General features: G+C 47.2%; 2 protein-coding genes across 2 annotated transcripts in view; one reads left to right on the forward strand and one right to left on the reverse strand.

The window, feature by feature from the left end:
* Window positions 1–226: 226 nt before the first annotated feature.
* TDRD9 (tudor domain containing 9) overlaps window positions 227–19742 on the forward strand; it is a 101962-nt gene continuing 82446 nt past the window's right edge. The window contains exons 1-2 of the mRNA XM_061159737.1: window positions 227–346; window positions 12147–12253. Coding sequence (XP_061015720.1) covers window positions 12172–12253 — 82 coding nt within the window. The 5' untranslated portion in view covers window positions 227–346; window positions 12147–12171. The remainder of the gene's footprint in view (window positions 347–12146; window positions 12254–19742) is intronic.
* On the reverse strand, window positions 3900–4858 carry RD3L (RD3 like). Its single transcript, XM_061159736.1, has 2 exons — window positions 4560–4858; window positions 3900–4197 (listed from the first exon to the last, which is right to left on the reverse strand). The coding sequence occupies exons 1-2, from the start codon at window positions 4856–4858 to the stop codon at window positions 3900–3902; spliced, it is 597 nt and encodes a 198-aa protein (XP_061015719.1).

The following is a 19742-nucleotide window of genomic DNA, read 5'->3' on the forward strand; positions in this document are numbered from 1 at the left end:
AGTTCTGTTTTCTATTCACTCACAAAGTCCCTGTTTTTTAAAAACCTTCTATTTAACGGATGTAAGTTACTGGTAATTTCCCCATTCATTGGGAAAGTACCTGAGTGTCTGTGTCTTCCACGTGCAGCTGGAGTAGGCTGATGGAGAGGAGGTGAGGTCCGGCGGGAGCAGGCACCAGGTCACAAGTTCGTCTGCAGTCTCGGTGAGAAGCTGCCCCACCGGAGACGTCCGGGGTCACTGGAGGGCGCCTGGAGGCTTTGTGCGCGGCCGCCCCGTGTGGTTCCCACTCCAGCAGGATGGCTGCCAGTTGAATGAATTGAACGGGGCCCAGGGCAGAAACAGGGAGGTCAGGTATCAACTTTATCAATGCATGTCCTGTTGGCTCTGTTTCTCTGGAGAGTCCTCAGTAACACATCATCCAAGCAGGAGAGAGGAAGGGGGTATAGACCAGGACAGGGGCAGTGGGGTGGTGAGCGACGGTGGGATTCAGGATGGGTTATTAAGAGACAGGAGCTCTGTAGCCGGATCAGATACAGGATAGGAGTTGGGGAGCAGGCTCGGGTGACCCCGGGTTTCTGGCTGAGCCTTGGAAGTCGTTGCCCTCCGCTGAGGAAGGCCAGACCGCAGGAAGAGCTGGCTCAGGGGGGAGTACCAGGAGCTTGAGCTCGAACATGCTAACTGTGAAATTCCTATCAGATAACGGTAAGTGCAGGTGGCCTGGGGTCGAGGAGAGAAGCCTCGCTGTGGGCTGGACCAGTGGGAGTTTATGGCTCTGGGTGATGGAGCCCCAGGCCTGGAGCACGTGATCATTTAGAGGTTGGTGAGATGAAATGTGCAGAGGAGGCTGAGAAGGAACACCGGCAGGGCCCGAGGAAAAGCAGGGGGGAGAGCCTGTTTTACAGGGTGCGAGCTTAGTGCCCTGAGGGTGTATCTCTTAGTGCTTTCAAGGAATTATTTTATGTTGTTTTCCCCACATAACTCCTTGAGGGTGGGGATTTTCAATGAATCTCCACTTGAGCACAGTACCTGGCATGTAGCGGGAACTCAGGTGTCTGAGTGAATGAATTGTCTTTGTGGGTCCCAGTTATTTTCTAAAAACAATGAGAGTTGCTTCCCCATTTGCTCCCATCTTGAATAAATCCTGAATCTGTCTTTACTCCTCTGACCAGAGCTGATTTCCCTCAGGTTGGGGCGGGGGGTGGGTTGGGGGCGTGTGTGTGTATAATACCCTGGCAACTGTACCATAAAGTGTTTGCAGAATAAGTGTGTTTCACGGTGTAATCTGTCACACACAGTCTTGTTTGCGATGTGTTTTTTGGCTCCTCCGCCATAGCAAGGGGATCAGAATGATTCTGAGATGTCTGGCTTATAAAATTGGACGGATGGGTGGTGGTGTCATTTCCTGAGAAGTGACTGGAAAATGCTCGGTGAAGTGTTGAAGAGTTACGCTTTTAGTCCGTGTCAAGTGTGTTGTTTTGATTTCTCTGTTCCTTTCCTGAATTTTATTTATCCTGTTAGTGAGCGAACTGCTGTGATCTGGGTTTGGAACATGTTGATTTTAAGTTGCCCGTGGGCCTCCAAGAGGAGGTGTCAGGTAGGCAACCGGCTGTGTGCATCTGGGGCTGGAGGGGCCTGCCAGGCAGATGTGAATCCCGCTCTGCCAGGCAGCATCTCTGTGCTGTCGGGGTGAGCCGTCGGACAGGCATGCGGCTGTCTGCTCATCTGCCCGATGGGAACAGCGTCACGTGCTTTCAGGTTCAGGACTGAGCGAGCCAGACGTGCGGTGCTTAGCACGGTGCCTGCGTGGAGAGGAACGGCCTCATGTTACTAAGTGGGTCAGCCTGGGGAACAGTGCCGCCTTCTGAGAGCCGGCGCTGTGTCAGCTTACCAGAGTCCTATCAGTGGGGTAGTGTGTTTATTCCTTCCTGTTCCCAAGCGCAAACTTTTAGCTGCTGTGCCGATACTTCATCTTTGTAAACCATACCTGAAGCGTTCCTAGTAGCTCTCTCCCCCGTTTGTACCCCCCCTTATGTTTTTAATCCTCATTCTTTTGCCAATTTAAAGTACTGTAAATACCCCAGTGTATAAATGTGTGGATCTAGTAAAATTTCAGGAAGCTATTTGTGTTATAATTTCTACTTGATTTGTCAATTTTTAAGAAACAACTCTAGGTTTAAATTATGCACACTGATACGGACACGGGAAGCATGGTTATTAGGTTATTGCCAAAAATGAAAGTGGGAGGTGGGCACTGAGAATACCGACGTCAGTGCGTCTTTCCACTCCCTTTCCAAGTCTGGTTGCACGGTCGGCTCGTGCCTTGTGGGCGACTCAGTGGTGTGGGGTTTGTCTTCTTCCTGGGCTACTGGGATGACCTGCCATCTACAGCCGCTTCAGTCACTGTAAGCTTTTTGATAGGAACTATATTTAAAAATTTATTTTCTTCCCTTCTGAACAGAGAGGATGGCCCTTTCTTGAAAGTGCTGTAGACTTGGTCATTTCTTTTGTTCAGTGGCTGTTTGAAGTGCCTTTGTGGGAGGAAAATCTTTTAAGCCTCTTCACGGTGTGTATTTTCTGATACACATGGTGAGGCTGCCAGTTCTAGTACTGAATTTCATAGACAAACTCCAAATTCTATTTAAAACAAAAATTCTATGAGGACCTACCGTATAGCACAGGGAACTCTACTTAATACTCTGTAACGGTCTTTGTGGGTCAAGAATCTAAACAAGAGTGGGTGTGTGTATATGTGTGATTGTACAGAAGAAACCAACACAACATCAAGTCACTAGGCTCCCATAAAAAGTACTTAAAAATCCTGTTTCCGTCACTGACGCAGTGCTGAACCTCTTATTTTCTGCTTCCTACATCCCTGCTCAGTGAGCAGCGGTGCACTTCGGGGAACGTTTCTCTTTCCCACAAATAGTTCTCACTCTGCGAACTCTGACAGTGATTGAAGAAGCCATAGTTACGTTCTGAAAACCGAACTGAAAGGAAACAGGAGTGAAAGGTGTCTTTATTTTAAATCTGCTTGGGGTGTGTTTCCATTTGCCTTGTCTTATTAAACCCTGGTCATGTTGACAGCAGGATGGCCTGGAGATGGGAATGGCTACCCACTCCAGTATTCTTGCCTGGAGAATTCCATGGACAGAGGAGCCTGGCAGGCTACAGCCCGTGGGGTTGCAAAGAGTCAGATATGACTGAGCGACTAATACAATATTGGTTTAAAGTATAGATCGACATTGATTATTTTCTTTGAGAGTAGCAGTTACCAATGTTGTTAAACCAGTTCATTTCCTTTTATTTATAATGTAGATCTGTGTTTTTTCTACTTCTCTTAATGTTGGTTGAGATGCAAGATGAATGTGCGTATTGAGATGAAGCACTGCTTGGCTTGCAGACCACACACTGTTTTCTCCCTCCCTGCTGCCTTTCCCCAAAGAGAATGATTGATTCAGTCTTATATTATGAAGATAAGATTCACATTAATCATTTATTTTATTCAATACATAGCTTCCTTTTAGAATAAAAGTCAAAGTTAATGTCAAAGTCAATTTGTCAAATTTCATACTTCATACTTTCATATAAATTTCATATTTCAAATTTCAAAATAAGTCTTAGTTCCTATGAGTTGTGTTTGAGGTATAAGAAAATACTTCAAACGTTTTTTTCAAAATATTTAGGAAACATTTTAGTTAAAAGCATACTATTCAGTGAAAACATTGCATTTTAAAAGTGGCTAAAAAAGGGATGCTATTTCAAATACTGGCTACATCACATAAATTTTAGCTTCTGATCTTGCAACATTAACACTAAGTCACATCACTTTCTCTTAATGTTAAAAGAGTTCTGATGCTAAGATGGTCACAAAAAAACTCTTCTCTCTGGTTATAGGTAACTTAACTTGATGGGTAGTAATACGGTAGGTTCCATATTCGATGTGAGAGTGTTGGGAACCTATTCTTTGTGTTTCTGTCTACGTAACTTGAGATGGTGGGGATTTCATCCTTGTCTGGCCCCTCGGGGCCGCCCCCTGGGGTCCCGGAGAGCCCGGGGCGCGCTGCGCTCGGGGCCCCCTCGGGGCCCTCCTGCGGGCTGGCCCTGTCCGCGCTGCTCAGGAAGTCTCGCAGAACCTGCTTGAAGATGTAGACGATTTCCCACGGCAGGACATCGTTTTCTGCCAGGACTTCTCGAAATCTAGAGGCAAAGCACTTGTGAGTGTTCAATTCGGAAAATCTCTCTTGTCATAACCCTTTATCTCAAAAATTGAGCTTAAATAATGTGCTCATATAGTCGTTATCCATCTTTTGAGTAAGCTGCTTTAAAATTTTGCGTCTAGTGAAGAAATTTTGAAAGTGATTTTAAAACATTTCCTAGCCAGTGAGATATCAACAGATTTTCTTTTTTCTTGTCCAGCCCATTCTTAGGGATTTTGGTTGCTGAGTGTTTGATACACACGGTTAAAGGATTTATATGGTAAATAACAATTTCCACTCTAAATATAAGAGGAGCTTAAGAATTGATGGCAGACATCACGAGAAGAGAATGTAGTATTTTACCTGCTGAGAACAGTTCCCGTTTGACAAGGTTGAACCTGTGAGCAGAGAACTTCGAGCTGTCTTTGTTCAGTAGCTGGAATGGCTGCATGGGGACTCTGGTAGCTTCTCAGCCAGTTGTAGTCCACACCTGTTTTTTTCACTTTTTGCTCATTTTCGATCTCTTGAATCAGTCTCTCCCGTTCCTTCAGATGCCACTTTAATTCCCGAAGCAGAGTCTTTGTTACTACGTCTGAGTCAGGGTAGTGTGTGGATTTGTAGGAATCATATTTTGGCCATTTCATCCAGCCAAAAAATGGCATTTTAAGCCTGTGGAAAAGCTCTCACTTGCTTATTTGCATAAAATATTACGGTTCTGATCAGCAAATATTTGTTTCTCTACAGTAAATTTGCCAGAAAAGTGCATGAATTTTTCACTGGTTAGATATACAGGTCAGAGTAAGATTAGAATGGATTATTTCTAACTAGGTCAGTGCCCAAAACCAGGCTTTCGAAATACTTTTATGTAGCTAAGCAGGAATGAAATGCAGTCAGAGGTAATCTACAGACTGAACACTTTCTGAAAATAACACCAACACTTGCTATTAAAAGTTCTTAGGCGTCTCTGCAATATTAACATATAGGAAAATGCTGTCTGCAAACATACTTCTGACTTAGGTTTTATACAGAAACGGTTTAAAGGTTACCTGTGAAGTTGCTGGGTCCAACGTGGCCTGTTGCTGAAGAGTTTACTTGAATTGGTGACGGAGCTGTGCTTCACACAGGCACGTCTCCTCCTGGATGGGTCCCCTGTTGAGAGAATGAGCCGCCTCCTTTCCCCACTGAAACCGCCTTTGAGATAAATAACTTTCTATGTTAGGAATGAGGCTGTGATGTCTTCATTTGGAGAGAATGCTCATTAATTCACCTTGTAAGTAAGCTAGAAGAAATGACAAAAATAACTTATTATTTAATCTTTACAAATTACATAACGGTTTGCCTTTTGAATGTAGCTCAATCTCTTTGAAAAAGATGCTGGCAGCTACAGATTCTGGTCCTAAATGCATTTAGACATATCTTTGGTAAAGAGATGAAGAAAGGTCGTCTGAAGCACCACAGATGCGCTCCCAGCTAAAGAGAAGACGGTCGCGTGATGGGATGCTCTGCTGTGCGTAGCTGCAGGTCACAGTTAGTGCTGTATTTTTATGCCTGTAGAGCTCTAAAAATAACCATGTTGCTTTTATTCTTCAGCTTAACTTTCAGGCCATTTAGAAGCCAGGTCACTGTCCCCGCTAATGAAAGCATGGGAAAGGGATCGGACTTGACTCTTTGCACAATATACACACAGCATACATTCTGAGAAAACGCGTTACAATTGCGCAAAATAGGCAAAGAATGCTAGATATTAGTCATGTGTGAAATATTTAGTAAATGTTACATTCTGTACACATTAGTATTTCTTTCTAAATATTATTTAAATTTGTATATTTAAACAAGTTGCAATACATTACATATGATGTTATATACACTGAAGTAGATAACTTTAAAATATACTTTGTAATCTCTAGAAACATGGTGATAAGGCAATCTATTGATTAAGGTCAGAAAAAAAATAGAAACATAAGAACATATAAAGTTCAAAACAAAATCTTACAATTCATTATAGAACATAGTTTCTGTGTTTTCTTCTGGAGCTGAAAGTGAAACTCGCACTTACTGTTTGGGCGAGTGCGGACATGTGAGGTCCTTGTGAGGATCTTCTGTCTGAGAGCCCGTGTGTCTTTCCCTCGGGTGTGGACAGGTTCTTGACTCTCTAGGTCTGTGTTAAATGACTGCACAGCACTTCCCTTTTGTAATTTTTGTTTCTCGTGTTGCTCTTTGCTTCGTCTGAACTGTGACGAGTAGATGTTGTTCGTCCACATCAGACCTGCATGTCACACCCGATGAAGAGGGATGCGTGTGGCCACCCTGCAGCTCCTGTTACTCACGTGTTAGAAAACCCAGATGTCAGGATTCATTATCTGCAACGAGCAGGTTTTCACATTGCATCGTGCATAGCGCCATGAGAAGGACGGGAGGAAAGTTTCTTATGACAGAACTGTCCTCTTGGATTTCCTCCCAGTGGTACCGTGAATCATGCGGCTTCTCCCTCTGAATAACCTCCTTGTTGTCATTGCTTTAGTTCTTAACATGCTTGCCTCTGAAGTGTCAGAACTGTATGGGATGTGGAAGATAACCCACGTTTCTGTCCCGGGCTTGCTTGCTTGCACACCAGTGTCTGTCCCGCGTGTGCCCGGCTCTGACCCTTCAGCTGCGCTCACAGTGACTCTGCTGAGGGGCTTGTCTTTCTTTTCCATGTACCTGTACTGTAACTCTCTTTTTCAGGGCCCCATTTAAATACCAACTAATTTTTTCTTCGGTCTGAGGGAAAAACATCATTTTCCCCTTGATCCCTGTTTGTCTGAGCTCCGGTTGTATTTCTCTTCACTGCTAAGCTACTGTCCTTTGAGACCAGGTTCTGTTCTGCCCGCCCTGGGGTTGCAGCTCTCCTTCCCTCAGCAGGTATCCTTGAGTGTGCCCGACTGTGCCAAGGCCCGGGTGCACGTCGGGGACTGTGGGGGGCGGGCAGCGAGGGGCAGGGGGCAGCGGTGGACAGGTCTTTCCCTGCCCCGTGGGCCCCGTGGGCCCCGTGGGCAGATGAACTCGAGTCCCCGAGGGGTCAGTGAGGTGGTCCTGGCACACTCGAGGCCTCCCTGGTTGGCTGCGGGGGTCGGGGAAGGCCTTCTTGGGAACGGGCTGTCCTTTGAGCAGAGACTTAAGGGTCAGTGAGCAAGCCATACGGAGAACTTCTCGAGGGTGGTCTCGCACCTCTCCTGGACCTGTTAGCACCTAGCTGGCTATCGAGACTTGCCCAAGTCTGACCTTCACAGAAGGTTCCCTACCACCCTGACACATTCAGTACATTTTCCTTTGATCATCCTCAGATAAGCCAGTTTTTCTAATACTTAGGGTGTGGTGCCTGTAGTATTGTAAGTTTTGTTTCTTTTGTCCTAGCTCCTGAGATTGTTAGACTGAAATAGAGCCCAAATGCCATTCTCTGATCACAGCAGGTTCCCCTACTGTAATGTACATAGAGAACAGAAATATTTGTAGATCCAGGTAAGGAAGTACCTTTGCATTAATCCTGCCTGTTCATCAGAGTATAATCAGAATAATGTTGGATTTTATTCATCAAACATTTTAGTAAGTTGAATAAGTGAATTCTTTCTAATTAATTGTAATCTCGTGAGGCTGTTTTGTGTGGAAGACATAAAACTTGACCTGTGGAGCAGTTAGGTTAACTCCTTTTTGGTCACGGTCATGGTTTTCTAGGCTACATCTCGGCTGAATTGTAGAAAATTTTATAAGACAAAGTGAAATAGGATCATGTCATCTCTAGTGTGCATGTGTGTAAAAGTCTAAGATGTATTAGGAAGTACTTAAATTTAAGTCTAAAAAGACAAAATTTTGGAATCCTGGAGGGCAGGCTAAGGAGTCAGACTGCGTGTATGCAGATTTTATATCTTTATGGTCAGGGCCGCCTTACACAGTTCTCAGCAGCTTTCTGTTGCAATGAAAGGGAGATTTCTCATTGTAAGGAGACTACTCTCTTTTTAATCCCTTTGCTGCCGACCTCAAAGTTCTAGATTATTGGTTCTTTTTTTTTTGGTCTATTAAAGATGCAGTCAACATTTGGGAAACTGATGTAAAATTTCTTTCCCCAATGTTATTCCCTCCACAAGACATTTCACATTAAAAGCCACAGTTGTGCTGGCTGCGTTTGTGTCTTCCCGGAGGGAGGGGACTCTCGGCGTGCGCCCGGGTTGTGTGCTGCGTGCCCTCTGTTCTTGCCCTTTACCTTTGTGGACATGTTCACAGAGTTCATAACTTGCTCATTAATATTTTTCTTTCTTGTGTTCTTGTTTAAAGACTTCTTTACTCCAAAGATATAACGTAGAGGAAGATCAGTGTTTTAGGCTTAAAAAATAAGTACCTCCTGGGTGTAGAGTTGGTTTGGAGTTGATTTGCGGTTGGTGTGAGGTGGGGGGTCCCCAGGTTGGATAGCCATTATCCAAAGTCAGGGGTCGTCGCTTCGCCCAGGAGCGCTCCTGACGGCTCCTAGCGCAGTCCCTATGGGTACGCCCTGGGCGCTTGGAGTATCATCATATCATGGGCGCTGGGTCTTGCCACAGCCTGTGGGGCTGCAGGTTCCACCCGGCCTCTTGTGGGCAGCGATCTGCGGTCTGTTGGGGCCTCTGAGCCTCGGTAGGGCTGTCCGGATCTGTGCGCGGTTCTCCCAAGTCCGTGCCGGGCTGTCTGGGCTTGGTGCTGCGCCCAGCCCGGGTGAGCACGGCGGTTCTAGAGGTCCCGGGGGTCTGCAGCGTCCCGGGTGCTGTCCCGCCCAGGGCCTCCCTCTCCTGGTCCTCTGCCGGAAGTGGGGGCTTTCTTGTCCTGTTTTGCCAAGCACTTCCTGCAGCAGCCTCTGCCCTCTAGGCCGAGCAGTGGACAGACAAAGAAAAAGGGCCGTGAGAGTTTGCGCTGCCGACAAAGGTCCGTGTCGTTAAAGTGGTTGTATACGGATGTGAGAGCTGGACCATAAAGAAAGTTGAGTGCCAGACAACTGATGATTTCGAATTGTGGTCCTGGAGAAGACCTGAGAGGCCCTTGGACTGCACGGAGATCAAACCAGTCCGTCCTAAAGGAGATCAGTCCCCCCACACCTCTGCTGTGCCAGGGCCCACGTGCATGTTGTAGTGTGGGGAGTCCAGGCCAGGGGCTGCCGGGGTGAACGCGATGCTCTGTGCCCGGTGTGTGCTCTGAATTCTCATCTCTCCCCAGTCTGCCGCCACTGCTTGCTGGTCAGCACCCCCGGCAGCTGCCGCGCGTTCCGCCAGGGGCCCCAGCTCTCTTCTGCGCGGGGTGCAGAGTGCTCACCCGTCTCACTGGAAATGGGAACCTTGAGCTCGCTCCTGGTTCCTCTGTTTGGGCTTCTACATGTGCCACGCTTGTGCCTCGTCGCTCAGTCGTGTCTGACTCTCTGCGACCCCGTGGGCTGTAGCCTGTCACGCTCCTCTGTCCATGGGATTCTCCAGGCAAGAATACTGGAGCGGGTTGCCCTGCCCTCCTCCAGGGGATCTTCCCAGCCCAGGCCTCCTGCATGGCGGCGGATTCTTGACCATCTGAGCCACCAGGGACGCGGTTGTTTTACACAATGCAGGTCTAATAGTGACAGCATATTCTGTGGGCTCTGCTTTTCCTGCTGCCCCTCTGGTCTGAGCAATGTCCTCTCTGGCCTTGGTTATGTGGTGGTCTGTTAGGGGGTCTTGTTGCTTTTCTGCTGTGTCTGAGCCTCCATCATTCCACCCCACGTTACCCGGTCAGAGCCATCCTGTTAAAATAGGAGTCAGGTGTTGTTATTTCTCTCTCTATGGCCAAACTCACCTCACTCAGAGCAAAGGCCAAAATCTAGGATTTGGCCCTGCCAGTCGCCTGGTTCCCCTCCACCCAAATCCCTGGCTCTTCTGTAACTCCAGCTGCCCTCCCCGCCCCTGGCCACCGAGCTTTCTCTGCTGGAGCCACATGGGCCTTCTGCCCACTTTCCTGGCACTTTGGCTCAGGGCTTCTGCTTTCCTGACTGCCTCCCTCACAGAGCTGCCCAGTCTTCGTTTCTGTCTGGTCTTTGCCCGAGTGTCCCTGTGTATATTTTATACCACCCCCCCCTCCCCCCCCACACCACATCTTCTTTATCCATCCCTCTGCAGATGGTCATTTGGGTTGCTTCCATGCCTTCAGTTCAGTTCAGTTCAGTTGCTCAGTCGTGTCCGACCCTTTGCAACCCCACGGGCTGCAGCACTCCAGGCTTCCCTGTCCATCACCAACTCCCAGAGTTTGCTCAAACTCACGTCTGTCGAGTCGGTGATGCTATCCCACCATCTCATCCTCTGTCATCCCCTTATCCTTTTGCCTTCAGTATTTCCCAGCATCAGGGTCTCTTCCAAAGGGTTGGTTCTTAGGATCAGGTGGCCAAAGTATTGGAGCTTCAGCATCAGTCCTTCCAGTGAATATTCAGGACTGATTTCCTTTAGGATTGACTGGTTCGATCTCCTTGCAGTCCAAGGGACTCTCAAGAGTCTTCTCCGACACCACAGTTTAAAAGCATCAGTTCTTTGGTGCTCAGCTTTCTTTACAGTCCAACTCTCACATCCATACATGACTACTGGAAACACCATAGCTTTGCCTAGACGGACTTTTGTCAGCAAAGTAGTGTCTTGGTTATTGTAAATACTGCTGCTTTGAACACTGGGGTGCATGTATTTTTTCAGATTAGAGTTCTTTTCTGGGTTTATGCCCAGGAGTGGGATTGCAGGATTATACAGTAACTCCCGTTTTTAAAGGAACCTCAGACTGTTGTCCACAGTGGCTGCACCATTTTACATTCCCACCAGCAGGGTAGGAGGGTCCCCTTTTCCCACCCCCTCTCCAGCATTTATTGTTTGTAGACTTTAGAAGAAAATGATTTGGCGGTGTCTGGTCTTAGTTGTGGCACCCAGGCTCGGTAGTTGCGGCATCGAACCCGTGTCCCCTGCACTGGAAGGCGGGTTCTTAACCACTGGACTGCCAGAGCTGTCCCTATTATTTGTAGACTTTTTGATGATGGCCATTCTGACAGGGGTGAGGTGGTACTCACTGTTGTTTTGACTTGCATTTCTCTTATAATTATCAGTGTTGAGCATCTTTTCATGTGCCTGTTGGCCACCTGGATGTTGTCTTTGGAGAAATGTTTATTCAGGTCTTTTGCCCATTTTTTTTTACCTTTTTTTAAAAAAATTGAGCTGTGTGAGCTGTTTGTATAGTTTGGCAATTAAGCCCTTGTTGGTTGAATTATTTGCAAATATTTTCTCCCATTCTGTAAATTGTCTTTTCTTGGTTTCGTCTCCTTTGCAAAAGCTTATAAGTTTGATTAGGTCCTATTTGCTTACTTTTGCTGTTATTTCTGCTGCCATGGGAGACTGACCTAAGAAAACATTTCTATGATTTATGTCAGACAATGTTTTGCCTTTGTTCTCTCTGAACCTGTAGCATCTTGACTGCCTTTAGTTCAAAATAATCCTCATGCAAAAATGACCCGTGTTGGGGAGGCTCGTTCTGAAACCCCGCGGCCTCCACGCGTGTCTCTGCACATGCTCCCGTGTCTGCGGGCGCAGTGCTGCTCTTGGGAAGACCCTGAGGGAGTTGTGACAGATGCCGTAGATTGCCCTGCAGAGCGCATGGCTGTGTCTGTTACCACCCTCTCCTCCTGAGCTGAGACCATTTGTTCTTTTGGCCAGTTTGAAGGGTGGAAACACTTTCTCATTGCTTTAATTTGCATCTCTTTGGTGACTGACTGTGAATTTGATTGTATTTTCATTTGTTTATTGATGATTTGCAGTTTTTCTTGTAGGGCTTAATGTAAAAGTTAACTATTCAAGAATTCTCCCAGCACATGGAAATTTCTTGGCTTTTTATAAACTTTAAGTATACTTTTTATAGGCCTTTTATAAACAGTATACTAACTTTTAATATTATTTGCAGGCTCCTGGGCGAAAAGAGCGCAGAGATGGAGTATGTTGACAAATACAGACAACTTGAAGCACAAGAATTTTATCTGTATTTCCTTGATCACTTAATCAGTGGCTCAGGTAAACAGGTATCTTTAAATATCAGAAAATATAAGTGAGCTGTTCACAGCATTAAGCTCTTAAAAGTCCTTAAAAATGTAGTAATATTTTGATCGATGAAGAATCCATGTTGCTTGTTAATTCAGGATTTTTAGGGGAGTGAGTGTATGATAGATTATAAATCGTGAGTGTGTGATAGGTTGTAAGTTGCTCATTTTTTCTCTTCTAAGTATAGTGTCTAAATAGTCTGCCTTTTGGAAGACTAGTAATGGTCCCTTACCTTACTATTAATTAGAAATACTTAAAATTGTTGTGAAAGTTATTATATGGAGAAGGAAATGGCAGACCACTCCAGTCTTCTTGTCTGGGAAAGCCAATGGACAGAGGAGCCTGGTGGACTCCAGTCCATGGGGTCACAAAAGAGTTAGACACAACTGAACGACTAAACAGCAATACCAAGAATACCTGTGTGACTTTGTGAATATACTACAGCAAATTATTTACTGTAAGAGGGTGGGTTTTATACTGTATGAAACATATCTTGATGGAAATTCAATTGGAAGCAACAGTTACGCAAAGAAGGAAAATATATCCTTGGATAAGAGAAGAATCAATCAATCAAAATTCACCCAGAACTGACACTGGTGTTGGGATTAGCAGATAAAAACGTTTATTGATAGGTAGTTTTTATAACTACATTCCATATGTTCAAAAAGTTAAATAGACCTGAAAGATTTTTTTAAAGACCCAAATTAAACTTCTAGAGATGGAAACTATTGCATATGAGATAAAAAGAATTCTGGAGATGTCTCTCTTAGTCCAGTGGTTAAGACTCCTTGCTTCCACTGCAGGGGGCGTGGGTTTGATCCCTGATCAGGGAACTAAGATCCCACATGTCCTGCAGCAAAAAAAAAAAAAAATAGATTAGATTTTGCAAAAGAATTCGTGAACTAGAAGGCATGGCAGTAGAAACTATGTAAACTGAAATGCAGAGAGAAAATAATAATGAAAAGTGAATAGTTAGGGTACCAATGAGTTGTGAAAAAGCTTTAAGTCTCAAAAATATGTGCACTTGCTATCCCAAAACGGGAGGAAAGATTGGAAGAGGGGACAAAAAAGACTATTTGAAGAAATAGTGGCTGAATTTTTTTCAAATTTGGTGAAAACTACGAACATACTAATCAGTGAATCTCAGTGAACCGTAAGCACAAGAAACAAGAACGAGACTGAACCAACACAGGGCATAACCAGATAACTCAGAAGCGAAGATAAAGAGAGAATTCTTAGAAAAGAAGTAGCCAAAAGCAGAAGTCATATTATGTATAGAGGAACAAACATGATCATAGATTTCTCATTGGAAACAATGCAAGCAAGAATACAGTGGAGTAAAATCTGTAAAATAATAAAAGACCTCAAATATTGTACCTGACAAAAATATTCTTCAAAAATGGAAGTAAAGGAAAAAACATTTCAGATACATGAAAGATAAACGAATTTATCTAAGTCACATGTAGAAATTTAATGATGTTCATTAGCCTATAAATGTGAATTTTCTGTTTTATTTTTTAAAATCATCTGTATCATTAAATAGTTAATGAAAAAAGTTATAGTTTTAAAAATAACTATTAAAACACAATTTTAAATAATGCATAAACGTGTAAAATAGATAAAAGTCCCTTTTAATCTCTCCCCCTCCCAGGGGTGCAGCTGTTCAGAGTTTACATTGAGCTCGTCACTTCCTGTGAGCACGCGCTCTTCTTCTGTGCAGGCTTCCTTGTTAGCGTTCGGCCTGGTTCATATGGTAGAAGTAAGTTTCAGGTTTGTTTGCTTTACGCAAGTTCATCCATCACAAGCTTCCCACCGATCATCAGGAAGCTCTTCCCCCTTTCCTTCTCCCCTGTGTGTTAGGCTCTGATGTAGGGGTAGAAGTTGGGATTCGAGTAATATTTTCCTTTTCTTTTCAGCCTTTTTGAAAATTGCAAAATACAGCCCATATATAAAGGTATATTAATCCTTATTCTGGTCTTCACTTGGACTTCTCGATATAAAATACTGATATCTTTCATCAATTCTGAAAAATTCTGAGCCGTTGTCTCAGAGATCCCCACACTCATTCAGTTTGTATTTTTCATTTTCTGGCCACTCTGCTGCCGGCCGGTTCCTTTCTCCTTGCCGGTCTCTTTCCTGAGGCAGAAGCTTTGAGTTCTTCGTTTTCCCCTCTGCATTCCTGCCTTGCTAGAGACTGTGCCCGGGTGTTTTCCTCTCTCACCAGACTTTTGGCTTTTTAAAGATGGTGTTTATGTATTCAGTCTGGCATCTTTAGTTGTCCTCAGGGGGAATGTTTGTCTGCACAAGCCGGTACCTTATTACCAGAAGTGACAGTTCAAAGTGATAGTGTGTGTCCTTTGATCCAGTGTTTACTTACGCTAAGAAAAGTACAACGCAGCACGTGTAAGAACGTTCACTGCATCACTGCTTATGTGAGGGAGGCCTTTCGAGTCTCTTCAGTGTCAGTGAACAGAAGACTGGTGATTTTTTCAAGTCATTATTTATTTTTTTAATTGAAGGATAATTGCTTTACAGAATTTTGTTGTTTGCTGTCAGACATCAACATGAATCAGCCGTAGGCGAGGACTGGTGATTTGACCTGCAGACGTTGCTGGAAGCCCGCCACAGTGTGTGTTCCCGTGGACAGGCGGCCGTCGTTTGCCGTCTCCTGGGGAAGTGTGTTAGTTTTCAGACAGTGCTGGTATCGGGGCCCTTCCTGTTGCCCCTGCATACTCCGCGCCCGGCGCGCACCTGTTGGCCCCTGTGCGGAAACCGCTAGGTTCCAGAGGGATGCCTGCGAGTCCCAGGGTCTGCTCTTGGAACCTTTGATTTGGGTTCATATTTGAAACTCTTTGTGTCCTCTGCCCGTGGCGCCTTTAATGTGTTTGGAAATTTTCACTAGGGAGTCATACAGCTTTGGCTGCACTTGGAAGATTCACTCCAAGACCAGTGTTTATCAAGATGTGAGCCAGGGACCGTGGGGAGCAGTGAGCGGAGGTTGCCTGGGCTCTCCTCTTAGAGAGGTTATCATGTAATCACACAAGGTACCCGAAGGGTGCTTTAGAGGTGAATGCGCTGGAACGTAGCTCTCTGGGGACCTGGGACAAGAGTTGTGACTTGAGCTGGGGTTCAGGAAAGTAGTAATTGGGACTGGAACTGAAGGATGAGTAGAAGTTTTGGAAGTTACCTAGGCAGTGTGGGGATCGGGGAGAGGGGAGTATGTGCCAAGGGCCTATAATGGGAGAGAGTGAGGCTCTGGCCCTGGGAGAGTGAAAGGTGCTCAGTCGTGTCCGACTCTGCACCCCCATGGACTGTACAGTCCATGGAGTTCTCCAGGCCAGAAGACTGGAGTGGGTAGCCTTTGCCTTCTCCAGGGAATCTTCCCAACCCAGGGATCGAACCCAGGTCTCCCACATTGCAGGCGGATTCTGTACCAGCTGAGCCAGCAGGGAAGCCCCCAGCCCTGGGAGAGGGCCGGCACTGCTGGGCGTGGGGGGCCTGGGCGGGGGCAGCGGGGGCCTGAGTCGCAGCCCTCCCGAGAGGCCCACACCTTCGCCTTCAGAGCGGTGGTGCCTGTGCTGCGTCCATGGTAGAAGGGGCTTCGCAGCTCCGATGACGTCAGGAGCCTGAGACGGGGCTGCTGCTGGGTGGGCCCGGTGTGAGCACGGGGCTCTTCCCAGGGTCAGTAGTGGATGTGATGGCAGGTGCCGCGGGCTGCGTGATCCAGGAAGATGCGGGGAGCCAGGGGACGCAGGCCTTCCGGAAGCTGAAAAGGTGTGGGGAGGGTCCTCCCCGGAGCCTGCAGAAGGAGCCAGCCAGACTGCAGTGGGCCTGGGATGCTCAGAGCTGTAGGAGAGGCAGGGGGTGTGGTGTGAGCTCAGCGCTCAGGGTCCGTGTCGCCGGAGCAGGGAAGCTAAGCGCGCTCGAGGGGGAGATGCGGGTGCAGCTGCTGGCTGGGCCGGGCTGGGCCGGCGAGCTCTGATCCTAGAGCTCAGAGCAGTGGGCTGGAGGTTCTGGGTTTATCCTGGGTGGGTCTGAGGGGAGGAGTGTCCAGTGAGGAGTGTTCTGAGGAGACTGCGCCGCTCATACCGGAGAGACTGGATCGGAGGGGCCGGTGTGGACCCGAGAAGCCCGGGCAGCACTGGCTGGTGATGGCGGGGCGTGGGGAGCAGGTCTGGGGCCAGCTGGGCAGGACTCGGGGCGTGTGGACGGGGACGTGGGGGCAGAGGGGCTGTGGTGAGCGGCGGTGCTCACGCTCCGGCTTCTGAAGTGTGGCAGTGCCTGTGAGGCAGAGAGGCGGTTCTCTCGAGAGTGTGTGCACGCATGTGTGCGCGTGTGTGTGCAGCACACACACGCGTGCACAGCAGCTTCTATCCCTATTCTGTCTGTTTGCATTAAAACTGTGAGATTGCGTCAGTACCCCTAATTCTGGTCCAGCACCAAGGTTTCAGAGTGAGCATTTTGTCATGCCCAGATACAGAGCATGTTTGCTTTTGGTGTGATGCAGGTGATATTTCCTCTGTATTAACTCTTTTTAAAAATTATTTCTAAATAGAAATCCAAGAACGCACATTCACTAAATTTCTATGAGTAACATTAGAATTCTTTTGTATGATTAAAGGTAAATCATTCTTTCAAAGTAGAAATTTAGCAGCATCTCTGAGCAGCTTGGTCCCAGACTGGAGCCCTGCCGGGTCTCTGCTGTTTTCACACAGCAGTTTTGAACTCGTCCTGGGTGTGTCTGTAGTCGTGATGAAAGGCCATGGCATGGCCTCCCTTTTTGTTTGGTGATATTTCTGTTGGTGATTTTCATCCCTCTCAGAACTTTTCTTCTGGGTTTAAAAAATGGCCTTTATGGAGTTCTTAATAACTAAGAAGGAAACAGTCAAATTAAGTTTAATTTTGTATTTGGAATACCAACCCTTACTTGGAGAAAGTGATATGTAATTACTTATTTTGAAGATTTAATTTTATGGTTAAATCAGTAATGTAGTAATTAAGCTTCTTTCCTATAGTGTACAGTGTCTAATAGATTTTTTGATAAGCAGTGTTATGTTCTTCAGTTAAAATCCGTCATATCCATTGTATCCTATTTGGAGCCCTGAACTGCTGAATTTTGGGGTTAGATTTTAGATTTGGTTGATGCCAAAATAATGGGGTGACTTAGTAAAGAGAAACTAGCAATTTTCATGGTTTCCCATTTTTTCCAGGTCAAGTGAAATATCTTAATGATAATAACCTAGAGTAAAGAGAAAACAGGAAAATAAAAACCGCGGGCTCTGAGGGGAGGTGTTTCTTACGTCCCTTCTGAGTTGAGACCCGGCCGCGTGCAGCGCGCTTCTTCGCCCTGAGTTGCCCCGTCCTCCCCCACGTGCCGCTCGCGGCGGTTGCCTGGACCGCTCCGCTATCGGGCTGCTGCCTCACGGATGCAGGAGGTGCATGGCCGAGCCGCTCTCTGGTTCCCGGTCCTCCCTCTGGCGGTGGACGTGGAGGCTGGATTGGCTCTAGCCGCTGACCTAGAAATGTCAGCCCGTGTTTCGTGTTAAACAGAGGAAGGGCTATGGTTTAGACAATACAGTTAGGCCTTTCGGAATTTTTTCTTGTAGCATTTCTGTGTTTAAGTAGCAGCCTTCAAAATGCATGTCATCAAGGAGTGTGAGTCACGTTAGCGTGGTTAATATGATGGCTCGTTCAGCGGCTCTGGGAGCCGTGGCTGCCGGCCTCTGAGCGAGAAGCACCGCTGCCCGCCTCTGGTCTCTCTGGAGAGTCCGTGCCGCCTCGTGGCCCCGGCAGCCCCGGCCACTCACAGTGTCCCTCCCTCTGTCACCGCCTCCCTACCGCGTCTCTCGGGGCTCCCTGGGCTGTGGAGCCTCAGCCCTTCTGTTTGTGCTGGAAAGGCTGATTATTGATGGATAAGCCTGCCGGCCCCAGGAGAGGGAAGGGCCAGGTTTTTTCCCTATTTAGGCATGTATTAGCTCAGTTCTTGGATTTGTAGAGTCTGGGTACCCAGCCATCATTTAGAATTCCAAATAATTTAATAAAATGTTGGAACCATTTGTAAATTAGGAACTGTTCACACTCTGAATTTTGCTCAGTGTTTTGAAGATAGCGTGGTTAATTTAAGGGCTTTTGAGCCGAGTGCTTCTAGAAGGGCTGAGACGGGGAGGGAGTGCCCCGGTGGGAGCAGGGGGCAGCCGCACGACTGTGACTTGTGAAGGCGGGGAGGAGGGAGGGGAGGAGGGAGGGGGGGGGGAGGGGGGGAGGAGGGAGGGGAGGAGGGAGGGGAGGAAGGGGGGGAGGAGGGAGGGAGACGAGAGGCTTCTGAGTTCGCGGTCAGCAGTGAGGTGACTGGAAGGTCAGAAAGCTGTCGGGGGCAGGACTTGGAGAACTGCCTCCTGAGGTCGGTGCCTGGTGCCCCGGGAGGAACTCTGTTTCCACAAAGGGGAGCAGAGCTGGCCCCTCTGCTATCAAGGCTCAGAAGAAGTTCTTGGTTCAACGGCAGGAAAATAGTCATATTGTAATTATATAGCTAGGCCAGTTTTGAAGCTGAGGGTATGCGTAGGGGAGCACGTAGGAGAGCAGAAGAGAAGCCGGGACACGTGTGTTGGGTGGGACCAGCAGTGGCCGGGCAGAGAGGGAGAGACAGGCTGGGGCAGCACAGCGCTGGGGGGAGCAGGAAGGGGCATCGAGAGGAGGGTCGGGAGGGCCAGCCCCGTGCTGAGTCTGGGAGAGACAGGGAAGCTCCAGAGTTTACTTTGGAAATAAAATTATTTCCCAATAAAAGCTTGTATGCTGTGACTTTTGATGATTCTCAGCTTGTCAAGAATTTGTGCATCATCAGAGAGGAGCGTATGTTTTCATAAGAGAACCTTCACTGGGCTTCCCTGGGGGCTCAGATGGTGAAGAATCCGCCTGCCACGCAGGAGACCCCGGTTCCATCCCTGGGTCGAGAAGATCCCTGGAGGAGGGCATGGCAACCCACTCCAATATTTTTGCCTGGAGAATCTCAAGGACAGAGGAGCCTGGCAGGCTATAGTCCATGGGGTCACGAAGAGTCAGACATGACTGAGCAGCTCACACTTTTATTCACTCGCAGGACTGGGCAGAGCTCCCCTGGGGAGTCTTTGTCAGCGCAAAGACGGTCCCTCTCAGGATCCCTGTCCACAAGGGGGTGTGTGGTTGTCTACTGCTGATTTGTTCTAGTAGCGAGGAGTGAAAATTGATGTGAATTTTCAAATCAAAGTTAGTTCTTTAAGCTAATCATTTTTGTGCTGTTTGCAAGTGATGAGCTTTGCGCTCTGCAGGTCTCTTGCCTTAGAAGGTGGCGCTGGCCTGCAGTGTTGATGGCTGTGATGGATGGGGAGGTGTCGCTCCGCTCCTGTGCATTCCTAGTGGTGGGTGCTCAGGGACTTTGTGATGACCCTGCTCTCATTGTTAGCTGGTGAATGTGTGTGTGTGTGTG

The sequence above is a fragment of the Dama dama genome, chromosome 13 (assembly GCF_033118175.1).
Source record: "Dama dama isolate Ldn47 chromosome 13, ASM3311817v1, whole genome shotgun sequence".
NCBI lineage: Eukaryota > Metazoa > Chordata > Mammalia > Artiodactyla > Cervidae > Dama > Dama dama.

Bases quoted from the DNA above. Each gene is read 5' to 3' on its own strand.
- RD3L (XM_061159736.1), bottom strand. From the start codon at position 4,858: ATGCCATTTTTTGGCTGGATGAAATGGCCAAAATATGATTCCTACAAA. The intron at 4,198-4,559 runs GTAAAATACTAC...CTTTGCCTCTAG, and splicing joins ACGGGAACTGTTCTCAGCAG to ATTTCGAGAAGTCCTGGCAG.